Below are 12,611 nucleotides of genomic sequence, written 5' to 3' on the forward strand. Positions count from 1 at the left end.
TGTTCTCCCCTCACTTGTTTTGAGAGAAATATTACGAATTTTTCAATGAAATTCACAGGAGATGTTCATTTCGTGCTTATTTTGCTAAAACTAGCACCAACACTATTCTGTTAATAATAGTTTTTAAGTTATTTGTTGATAAAGTTTGTCTTTTACCTTCACCAAATTTTGATAGAATAAGTGCATTTATCACATTTATTTTAATAAATATTGAAACTATATTAACATACACACACGTTTTTAACTCTTTTTATTTATTTTTACCACAAATTAACCATTTATATTGCATTTTTAAGTTGCTAACTCCAAATATGCCAGCTAAATTTACAATAACTGAAAAGCATGGCTGAATGGAGTGCTGCCAGAAGCAAAAAATAAAAAAAAAATAATAGAATGCGATTGAAAACGAAGCAACATAGGAACATAATTTCAACACACTCTTTTCTGTTAGAATATGAGGGAATGGGGTGTATATATTCTTTTTAAAATTTTTTAACTATTCTTTTTTATATATAGATATTTAATATATAAAAAAGAATATATATAATATATTCATAATATAGTGAAAATTTGGAATAAAAAATCGCGCGATTTTTTATTCCAAATTTTCGCCTGCGGCGCTTTTTTTTCTTTTTTTTAAATATATATATGTATAATATAGTGAAAATTTGGAATTAAAAATCGCGCGATTTTTTATTCCAAATTTTCGCCTGCGGCGCTTTTTTTTTCTTTTTTTTAAATATATATATGTATAATATAGTGAAAATTTGGAATTAAAAATCGCGCGATTTTTTATTCCAAATTTTCGCCTGCGGCGCTTTTTTTTCTTTTTTTTTTAAATATATATATGTATAATTATATATCATATATTCATAATATAGGGAAAATTTGGAATTAAAAATCGCGCGATTTTTTATTCCAAATTTTCGCCTGCGGCGCTTTTTTTTCTTTTTTTTTAAATATATATATGTATAATATAGTGAAAATTTGGAATTAAAAATCGCGCGATTTTTTATTCCAAATTTTCGCCTGCGGCGCTTTTTTTTTCTTTTTTTTAAAAATCGCGCGATTTTTTATTCCAAATTTTCGCCTGCGGCGCTTTTTTTTCTTTTTTTTTAAATATACATGTATATGTATATATATATATCATATTTTCATAATATAGTGAAAATTTGGAATTAAAAATATATATATCATATATATATATCATATATTCAAAATGCATACAATCAAACATACTTTACTGAAAATCAAGCATTAATATATATATGTATATAAATAATAATAAATATATATATATATATATGAATAGACGTATATAATATAGAAATAATTTGTAAAATTTTGTATTTCTAGTCATTTATTATCTTCTAAAATTGTTTATTTATACGATGTCTGGCAGCACTTCGGCTGGTTGTAGTAACCAAAATAGGAGGATTCTTGGTCAATTTTACAATTTTTAAACTCAAATAACTTAAAAACTATAAGGCTCCGGCAAGTGAAGTTTTCACTTTTGGATAGTAGAATACCCCCTCTACCCCCCCTTATACCCCTTTTTTTAAAAAAGTCGGGAGAACACATGGGTATTTTCCCCATAACATCAAAGTTATATTGATTTTGCAATTTTATTTCAAAATAATAGAGATAAAGAAATTGCATTAAGAGTGTGTAATACGGTTTAAAGATGTGTATGTATATCTAAATTTTAGACACCGGCAGCAAATTAAATTATCTCGATATCGACATACTTCAAAATATTGTTGCCAAGTTTCGATAAGTATACACTAACACGAAAGAAAATATCGCGTAAATGAACACATTGCAATGCATGCGAACCCAACACAAACATGTGTTGAATTGAGTTTGGGTTATGATATTTGATCGAAATTTAACGAGTGTTTTGGCCGCTATTTGCGCTTAAATAACCTAGCGGTAGCAAATCGGTCGAAACTTTACATAACCCAAAAATACACTGTAAATTGGACATGGTTTCCTCCGAAAAAAATCATCTGGCAAGGTTGAACCGGGAGGAGAAGTTGCCATTTCTTTTCGGTTTCGATTTTTTCATCATTGTTATCAAATTCACTTTACCGGCGGAAAATAGTTTCAACATTAGAATGAGGGACATTGAATCAAAATCTTCACGTCGAGATCGTGATCGAGACCGTGGGAGAGATAGAGACCGAGATCGAGAGCGCGAGCGTGATCGCGAGCGTGACCGCGACCGTGGAAGAGATAGAGACCGAGATCGCCACTATTCGCGTAAATACCGTTCCAAATCCAGATCTAAATCCCGTAGCAGTCGCTCCAAAAAAAGCAAAAAATCAAAGAAATCCAAAAAATATTTAAGACGTAGTCGTAGCAGTAGCAGCTCATCATCTTCCTCAAATTATTCTGTCACCAGTCGCAGTAGTCGCAACTCTCATAAGTCCCGGTCACAGGCGAGAAGTACACGCGCACCAAGTTCGGAGGAGAATTCACGCACCGCAGCCTCCGCTACACTGGCGGTTGCATCACTCAAAGGGGTAGATGCTATTGATGCACAGGTGCAAAAGGCTTTGGATGCCATTGAAGAGGAGGCCTTTCAACCAAAGTCATTTTTCAGCACACGCGATAGAGAAGCTCCGGAGAAAAAGCCGCTGGCTGACAAAGTGATAATTGACTTGGAATCGGAAACAGTTAAGATGCCCAAACTTACAGATACAACCAAAGAAAATGTCGATGAACAAATATTTCACCCAAACGTAATGATAAACTTTATATTGGTCAATAACAATTATTTATTTAAATATTAACATTTTACAGTTCATTGGCGACGCTGATCTAAAGGCGGAAAAGTGGTTGCGTAAATTATATAATTACCGGCAAAGATATTATCAAGAGTAAATGAAATTAAATTTAGTATAAGTACCACAATAAAATTCCATTAAATAATAAAAGGGTACTCTTTAGAAAATATCTGAACCAGTTTTGCGCGCACGAATTAATGCCTCTTCAGGGGCCAACAATTCTTCTTTGGAAGGATTTACTGGACTATTGTCTTCATTCAGTTTATTCTCCTTGAAATCTTCAATGATCTTTTTGGAATATACCGCATTGAACAAATCCAAGCTGGTAAACTCTGATTGTACCACATCTGGTGCTTTATATGAGACGTAAGGTTTCAGCTTGCAATCGGTTAAATCCGGCACTATTAATTCGGGTATACGTTCTGGTATCTCTACAAATCTGCCATCAATGGTTACACCGGTGTCCCGTACGCCGCGCTTATCAATAGGAACCGGTGGATTGGCTTGTGTTTTCTGCGCCTCCTTTACGCTGCGTGTGCCTCTCTTATTAAGTGCGAGAAACTTGCGAAAGTTACGTTTACCTTCGAGTGGTGTTGTAGTGGCAATACCTCGGCTGCTGTTGCCAATCACCGGTACAATTCGAAGGAATTTTTGGCAATTCTGCATGTTTTTCACAAAACTCAAATTGGTTAAATAACTAGGTGCCCCACACATGGATAAACATAAATAAAGTGGTTCCTGATAATTGGCGTTGTAAGTGGAATAGTGAAAATGGAACAACGTAGTGTGTCGCCATACGTTAAAGGAATGAATACGAAAATAAGAATATTAAAATAAAATAAATAAGTGCAATAATATATATATATTTTTTTTTTACAAACGACTTTTGAATTATGTTTTAGTAAAATCTTAGCTAAGTATCTACAACTTAAGATTTTTCAAATTTGCGTTTCACAATGCATAATTGAAAAAATGACACAAAAGAAGAAGAGTAAATTGATTTGCTGGTTATTTTATATTATTGCACATTTAATCCAGCTAAGTCCACGCATTTTGCTTATTGAATGCTACCTTTGTCGCTATTGCTATCAAAATTCCATTCCTGAAGGCCACTTTTATTTTTTCCAGTCTTTTTGTTCTTCTCTTTAAAAGTTTCATTATTTTTCATTCACAATAGATATTAACTGTAATTTTTCGGCAATGGTTAAATTATGAGAATTAAGTCTAGTTGTTAACCCGCATTAGTTGCACTAAATTCCTTTGATAATTCCACAATTCCGAATTAAGTCGTTAATCCCGATTAACTCCACTGTCTGCCTAGGCTATTATACAACATCCACACCTTCTATAAATTATGTTAACAGGTCTTTGTTAAAACAGAAATGTATGGTGGAGACCGCGAATTTCACTGTTAAAACATATCTGCCTTGCCGAATTTCTTGTAATTGCTGTCATAACATCAGCTGCCACTCCGTAGTCTGACAACTCCATTTACATTTTATCACTTCATTTGCATGTACGAATCAAGGTGGATTTATTACTAAGAAATTCGCCTTGGTACGAATATAGCGATGCGATTTGCCTGATGCTATTTTGCAAGCATTTGATAGCAAGTTGCCCACATGACTGGCGAAGTCAAAACAGAAATTAAACAGTCGTTAAGACTCATTTAGTGGAAGATAGTAGGAGATGTAGGTCTAGATGTGATTGATGGTGACAATCGGTGACTTTACCGCGGCTCAGGGTTCGATAAACTGTTACAACAACAATAACAACAAAGCCTAAAATAGATTCAAATAAGTAATGATTTGAAATAAAAAGAAAATGAAAGAAAAAAGTATTTAGGGGTATTATTTTCAATTTGGGGCTTTCGTATGTTTTTTATCTAACAAATCTCATGCCTTCGCAAACCTTAGAACTCAGTGAAAAGGGTTCCTTTTTGCTTTGAAATTTTCCGCTGGCACTTCTATATGGACCTGAAGTGGTCTCCTTAACAGGTCAAACTGGACTCCATAATTAGAGAGTAGCAAAATAATTTTTCGTGAAGAGAGTAAAATGCCACATTTCGTGTCGAGGTTATACAAGAAATCGGTGGTTTATTATTATTTTTGTTCTTTTTTTAATTTTATTTTTAATTTTTTAGTTTAAAATAAAAGCCGCGGCCATTCTTTTTCAAAATGTTTTTTGATCGCTTAGATATTAAATATTTAATATAGTTTATAATAAAAAGTTAGAAATAAATTGTTCCGCAGCCACTTTTAAACGTGTTCAAAATGTTATGAAGGAAATGAGGCCAATAAAAGAAAAGATATTTGATATACAGTAGGTTCTGTTTTTATGCGGTAGATACGTTCCGCAAGAAACAGCATAAAAAAACAGCATAAAAAAAGCTACTAGTTCTATAGTAAAACTATAGATACGTTTCAAAAGTGCTAAAACCGCATAAATCTGAAATAATGTAATAAAATCGCATAAAAAAGGGCACTAGTCCCATATTATAACTATAGATACGTTCCATAGACCGCATGAATCTGAAATAATTAAATAAAATCGCATAAACAAAATATTTTATTTTTGAAAATTATATCTTTATTTAAGAAACGTCAGAATCGAAAAATAAATGTAAGTCAGAAATAAAATCAGACAATACCCACATGTTGCGCGTTCGTTTAGGATTTGGCGTAAAATCACTTGCGTCACTTGAGGAAATGTACACGTCTGATCTGGATGGTGATGCAGGCGGTTCCATACGTGTAGGGTTAGCATTTTTGATGTAATCTGTGATAATTTTTGCTTAGCTGGTTTAGAATCTTGTTTATATGTACAATTCCCGATAGGTCGACATGCATTTTGTAATTTAAAAAAAAACCGCACTATTTCAAAACCGCATAAAAAAAGCCGCATAAAAACAGAACCTACTGTATGTATGTATCTTTCCAGATTTTTTTTTTTGAAATTTTCATTAAATTTTGCTTCTCACTCGGTAAACAGCTGCTATGTAGTTTGACATTTACCCATTTTTACGCGGAGAAAAAGTCTGGGCTGTTTCGGGCGTGAAGAAGAAGACACTTATGACCTAATATTATACATTCCAAATTCGGTCTCTTTTATGGTGCTCACACTCACCAACGTAAATGTACGCCCGTACACCCGTATCAGCTGACACGATGAAACAACGATCTACGATACTACGGAACGGAACGGTAGTGAGAATTCATTTTCATGGGGCTCTCATTAGTTTCATCGTGTCAGCTGATACGGGCGAACGTTTACGTTGGTGAATTGAGCACCATTAACCATTTTCTGCGTACGGGAATAATATCTACTTTGGGATCCCGCATTGAGTTGTGGTACTGTCATAAGTTAAATCGTATCAGCTGACACACCACGTGTTCTTGCATTGTTGCATAATTACGCTACACTAGGGCTGCCAAAATGAATATGCCTCGTGAATTGCGGCTAAGTACTTGATTGACAGGTCAAAGAGGGAATGTGGAGAGATACACTACGAAAGCATTGTTGTAAATGAAGCATTGGTTTGGGGCGTAAGTTTAGCTCGGCATAGTTCAACTGCCACTGAAAAACTTGACTAGGCTCGACTTCTCGGAAAATGTGTCTTTATTTAATTCGGACCTTGTTTTGAGCTCTATGAACGACTTTGCTAGAAATGGAAAAAACTTATTTTGAAAGAACTTTAGTTTTTTATACCCCATTTTTAGTATGGATGAAATCCCTGAACCATGGTAAACTCTCAGATCACTGTGGTATTCTAATACCATATACAAACATTCAGTAAAAAATCTATATATATGTATGTACATATGTATACTCGTATATTTAAGTTAAGCACAAAAGTATTCTTGGCCTATAAGTAAACATTCGCATGGTCCTTGAATACTTACACCATCAGTTAGTCCTATTTATACACTCATACATACATACATACATATGTGCTATCCTTGTGTACCTTTGTCATTACGCATTCTGCCCGTCAAGAGAGAGGTACACCTCTAATTGCAACTGATTGGCCTTCACAAATAGTTTCTTTGACCTTAACTTTTGTTGGTCAATAATTTATTATACATACATAGGTATGTGTGTGTGTACTGAGCACAATTTTTAGTCATATGCTCATTTTCCGGGCGTGCACTCGTGTCCGCATAAACATACACACACATATGTACATACATATAGATGGATATATTATACGTTTGTGTGTATGTACATGCATGCATCTTTAACGGAAAGAAAATGCATTCGCCAAGTCATCGTACGTTTATTTCTGAATGTATGGACAATTTTCGCGGATCACATACATACATACATATACACCTAGCCAAAGCGAAGCATTTATAGTACATACACATGTCAACAAATGTTCAAGCATTCCCTATAGGAAAAACTTGAACAAGTCAGACAAATTTATGGCCCAGAGGATAAAAGTGGCGAAGTGTATCGCCGTGTAGAATGCACTAGTTGACTTTGCTATTGGAGAGAGGAGGATTGCGAGAGAGCTCACTAAATTCACAGAAAACACAAGAGATGGGTCGTAGTGAATAAGTAAAGGGTCTTTCAAAAGTGACGCCTAGATGTCAGTAGTGAATATGAAAAAGCCTACGTACCTTTTGTTTATGTCATATTAGACATTTGTCATTTAGGCAGAACTATTGAAACTTATTATGGAAATGGTTTATCATTTACAACAACATATCGCAATATTCGTGATTTGTTTGATGGAAATAAACGTTCGAATGAGTCGACCTCTTCAAAAGTTGTTGAAAAAAAAGTTCAAGAAACTGATTCTGTCGAGGATAGAAGAGGATCCTTTTGAGCGTATTGCTTCTGTAGCCCAAAGTGTTGCCGAACAATCTTCAACATGGCTATCTCGAAGTTCTGAACAATGAGGCGTTTATGAATCGACTGTTTGACGGGCATTAAAAGGATGTAATTTTTCACTTATAATTGTTAAGAGCCGAATTTTGAATAAAAATAGTGAAACCTGAAAGAATCCAAATTTGTACATGTTTTATTTTAAAACAACATCTAGTAGCGCCGTTTATTTCGCTGCAAGGTTTTATTTTTCTTGTACATTTGCCCACAACCATTGATAACTTGTGCGGGGAGAATTCCACTATGAAATTTTTAGAGTTCTGAGAGTTTTGTTTTTGACGGAAGAAAATTCTTTCGGAAAAATTTTAAACAAAAAATATTTTTAAATTTATAAGTATGATATATGGATAGCAAGAAAGAAGAACAGAAAATTTGATGCAAAAATGTCAGACATCGGATATTGGGCTAGCAGTAAGTAGATATGGAAAACGCGCGCACATATTTTATACCACCCGAATTCGTATTTTTTATTGCCGACTGCTCTGCTGTGACTTTTTAACTGCCCATTTCCTTCTATTCTTCCGCAATATAGACGTCAGTTGGTTTCTCAATTTTTCTTCTTTTCAACTGCTTGTACTATTATTTCTATACTACACTATGAAGGGCTCAATTTAACTAATCACACCAATTACTCCCCAGTTGAACTCGCACTCCCACTATATTACTTGTATACCATAGTTACCAGCTGTTCTCAAACCATTATTAGTCTACATGCACAAATTCTTTTGGCTGGTGAAAGAACTAGTATTCCATTGCTCCGCACTTACTATTTTTGCTTGCTCTCACTCCAGTTATTATATTTTATGTTTAATGCGTGCAATGTTTTACAACTATTTATTACTTACTGACATGTTATGACTGATGTCATGCCAAAATTGGCATGGAGTTCCGCCTGGGTGGAAACGGATTTTTGCGCGCTTATCCGCTTGTTACATAGATAACCACACACGCTCGTTTGTTTAAACGAATTCATAGGTGTGTGTATGTTTATTTTACATATCTGTATTCAAATGTATACGTTTAGTTTGTATGTACAGTTGTGAAAAGAAGAATAGCAGCCTTGTGGCAATGATAATTTGGCAATGCATACACACATATGTGTATTTATATAACGGGGTTTTCAATAAGAGCGGGTAGATGTTGAAATGGAATAAAATGGCGTTTGCTGTGTGGCATGTAGCGCCGTCCTGCTGGAACCACATGTCGTCTAGGTCCATATGGTTCAATATGGGCCATAAGAAATTGCAAGGGCCACCACGTCTACCGAAAAACGGGCGCAATGCGCGCAACGTTTGCGTTAATGAACACTCATTTTGATAATAAAGTTTTATCATTTGAACGTGCTGTTCAATTGCGTAACTTGCCATGATGATTTGGCATATACAACTGAATAATAAACAAAAGATTTGACAGATGTCACCAAAACAAAATGGCTGCTACAGGGCGCCAAAATCGACCCCCGCCAATTGAAAAACCCTTTAGTAAAAAAAATACCAGTCTAACGGTTAGACGCGATAGAAGTGAAACCTTCCGTTAAACAAACTGAGAGAGAATGAGACGAAAGCAGCATTAGGAGCGGGATAATTATAGGTTCATTATAATATTGCTATAAAGTTCATATTTTATTTTCTTCATTTTATTATTATTCATCCTCAATGTTTTCAATGTCAACAAATGATACGAGTGGCTTATGATAGCTAAAATATGATGCAAACGCTTTGGTTTCGATGTTGTCAACATATCTTTGAAATACCGCGTCAATGGTTGTTTTTGATCGTGTTGTCGATTCAGTGCGATTGTTACACATTTTTAAATTGCATGTTGTATTGAGAACGTCAATTAAAGGAACCGCTTTGTCCAATGCAAAATTTACGTTAAAATCGCCACTTAAAATCATTGGAACTTTATTGTAATCTTTTCTAAGTATCCGCGATACTTCTGGTGTATACTTTATTAAATTTTCGTGAATGAATTCCGTGATGCTATTTATTGATTTTTTTTTCTGTCGATATTCACAACACTTTTCTGCATTATTTTTCGGCATAATTGCGGTAAATATTTAAAAATGAAAATATTTACGAATATAAAAATACACACGCGGTTGCTATTATGAGCGTCCCCAGCAAAACCTGCGTGACCGAAACTCTAACACAATTACACATATGCACTCGTATTTGTTTGAAAATCGACTTTTTTTTTTTGGTTCTCCGTCACCTTTGGAAAATGTGTAAACAGTAAGCAAACTTTATTCATATATTTTTCCTCATTTTTGCATCAGTAAAATTAAACGAACGCCGTAGCCGAATGGGTTGGTGCGTGACTACTATTCAGAATTCACAGAGAGAACGTCAGTTCGAATCTCGGTGAAAACACCAAAATTAAGGAAAACTATTTTTCTAATAGCGTTCACCCCTCAGCAGGCAATGGCAAAACACCGAGTGTATTTCTGCCATGAAAAAAAGCTCCTCATAAACATATCATAAAATAAAATAAAATAATTGTATAAAAAAAATTTTTTTCTTGTGATTCGAACCAAGGATTTTGGACCGGAAGTTCACATTGCTAGCCGCTCGGCTATCGCGCCATGCTGTCGGCGCTGGCCTAAAAGTTATTTAGTTCGTCGCTACGTTTATATCAACATATAATATAACGCTTCGTAGCCAAGAGTGTCGCTTTTTTCGTTTCATCGAGTCTGAAATCACTCCCAACGATTCTGAAGAAGTTTTCACTTCAAAAAGATTTCATAAGCAACTAGTTCACTTGAGTAAAGCGAATATAAATATTTCAATTGGGAGCCTTATCAAGAAATTCTTAAAAATCGATTCGAATCTGTGCAGAAGGCGATTATCTGGTTCGCGTGACGCTGTCTAAATTTCCCAGAATCCTTGCCTGCCCATAATTCTCGATGCAAATTGATTAATTTCATTTTCAATTAATAGAGGGATTTTTTTATCATTCTCATTCCTGGCACAGACTATATCATCCAGTCCAGATAAAACTAATTTTAATGTGCTTTGTAAGGTTTTGTGGCATTTTGATATATTCAACGTTACCACTAGCAAAACTTTATAGCTTTATTTTCTGGATTAATATACCTACGATTCGAATAAGCTCTTCGTTTTATTGGCCCATCTCTACGGTACTAAATTTACTTTTAAGTCTCAATAAAAAGCATGGTTATGTAATAGTATATTTTATTTAATTTTTTCAATTGTTACTTAAATGTAATTGTAATATACTCAAATTTACTTTCAGCTAATCTGTAAGAATTGTAATTTCGCAGACATTGTATAAAGTAACTGAAAAATTTAACTGTGTGTGTGAAAATTGAAGACAATTTTGTAGAACATTAAAATATCAGTTTTACAATGGCGCTTTTGATAATTTGTGACGCTTAAAGATTATCTCTCCCAAATTTATTAAGTCAGAAAAAAAAGTTATCAGTGGGTACAGTAAATTGTACAACTTTTGAGTCACTGCACTAAAAACCCTTTCCATCTCCATTTCTTCACTGCTGTGTAACTAGTATTAGATATTATTTTGTGAAGGAAGAACAGCATATTCTTAAAGTTCTGCGAATGCCTTTCGCTCGACTTGGAATAGAATTGTGGTTGGTCGGAAATTTTCTAAGCACGCAGGTACATTGCACTTAAGGGGGGGGTAACGTTTTTAAATTTTTATTTTTGCATTTTTTTTTTATTTGGTTTTTTAAATGAAGAACCTTTCAAGAATATTCTGTGAAAATTTTAGACGAATCGGAGCAAAACTTACAAAGATACAGCCATGTAAGTATTGCTACCTACCTGGCTCAACCGCGCGCCATTTGTACTTTAAAGCGTTTTTCCCACAACTTACGTTTTCAAAGTCGGTGCCCCTCATAACTTTGAAACTACTGCACCGATCCTTTTGAAATTTTGAACACTTTTTCTGTAGATGTTTTACAAGGTAACGCCGAAGAGTTTTTTTCGAATTTGTTGATACTTTTGTTTTTACGGTAACTAATTCACCGATTTTTTACGCGAAAATCGTGTTTTTGACTTTAACGTGTTCCCAAAAATCGAAAAATTTTTAATTTCAAAAAACCCTCTCGGCGTTACCCGGAGAAAACGATTATATAACGAAATAACTTTGGTTTTTTGATTTCAGATGATTTAACACCGAGTTATGAGGGGCACCGCAAAACTACTTTTTTTTTAGATGCGTCCGAATAATTTCTGCCATTGCCGTATTTTTAAATTTTTTTGGATGAAAATTTCACAAAATATACTTCAAATGCTATAGTTTTATGTAGTAAAAGATTTGACGAATAAATTTTAACTGTGTCATCAAAAAAAAATCATAAAAATGTGCCTTTTTTTCCATGAATTAACGTTACCCCCCCCCTTAAGGCCAAGAGAGAGGATTTTATGGATAGTTAGAGACAGGTGGTTTGGGTATTCATTACACACCTGAAAACTTTCCAAATTTCACAGTATATTCTTAAGATACTATACTTTCGAAATATCGAAAAAAAACGATTTTTCGAAAATTCTGGACGTATGTAACCCCTTAAAGCAACCGTATCCCGTTAATATTCGGGCCTGCTGGAAACTTACTCTATCGTGCTATCTATCTACCTTATTATGGAAAGAACCAGACCAAACGTTGACCGTCTGCTAGTTGCAGGGCCCTATTGGTCTTGAAATTGCTGTCAACAATTCTGTATGATTTTTCATAGGTATCACAACTGTCTCTTTCGTCAATAAATCGATAGAACAGAGCCGTTTCTCGTGTAAATATATGTATCAATAAGGTGAAGCCTTACAATCTCCGTCGACCTACATACTCTCACACGGCAGAGTCGAGACAGTGCACCTATCTCTTTCTTTTTTTCCGAAAAATGTATATCTTTTTTCTTTTCCGATTCATTATTGCGTTACTTTGCATGTTCTC

The 12,611-nt window shown here is 34.4% G+C and overlaps 2 protein-coding genes across 2 annotated transcripts; one reads left to right on the forward strand and one right to left on the reverse strand.

Moving 5' to 3' along the window:
- The first annotated feature begins 1,923 nt into the window (after window positions 1-1,923).
- LOC129245911 (splicing regulatory glutamine/lysine-rich protein 1) lies at window positions 1,924-2,958 on the forward strand. Its single transcript, XM_054884350.1, has 2 exons — window positions 1,924-2,744; window positions 2,806-2,958. The coding sequence occupies exons 1-2, from the start codon at window positions 1,986-1,988 to the stop codon at window positions 2,884-2,886; spliced, it is 840 nt and encodes a 279-aa protein (XP_054740325.1). The 5' UTR covers window positions 1,924-1,985; the 3' UTR covers window positions 2,887-2,958.
- LOC129245912 (39S ribosomal protein L41, mitochondrial) lies at window positions 2,757-3,529 on the reverse strand. The gene has a single exon (XM_054884351.1). The coding sequence runs from the start codon at window positions 3,501-3,503 to the stop codon at window positions 2,949-2,951; it is 555 nt and encodes a 184-aa protein (XP_054740326.1). The 5' UTR covers window positions 3,504-3,529; the 3' UTR covers window positions 2,757-2,948.
- Window positions 3,530-12,611: the final 9,082 nt, after the last annotated feature.

This window comes from Anastrepha obliqua, chromosome 4, assembly GCF_027943255.1.
Source record: "Anastrepha obliqua isolate idAnaObli1 chromosome 4, idAnaObli1_1.0, whole genome shotgun sequence".
Taxonomy (NCBI): Eukaryota; Metazoa; Arthropoda; class Insecta; order Diptera; family Tephritidae; genus Anastrepha; species Anastrepha obliqua.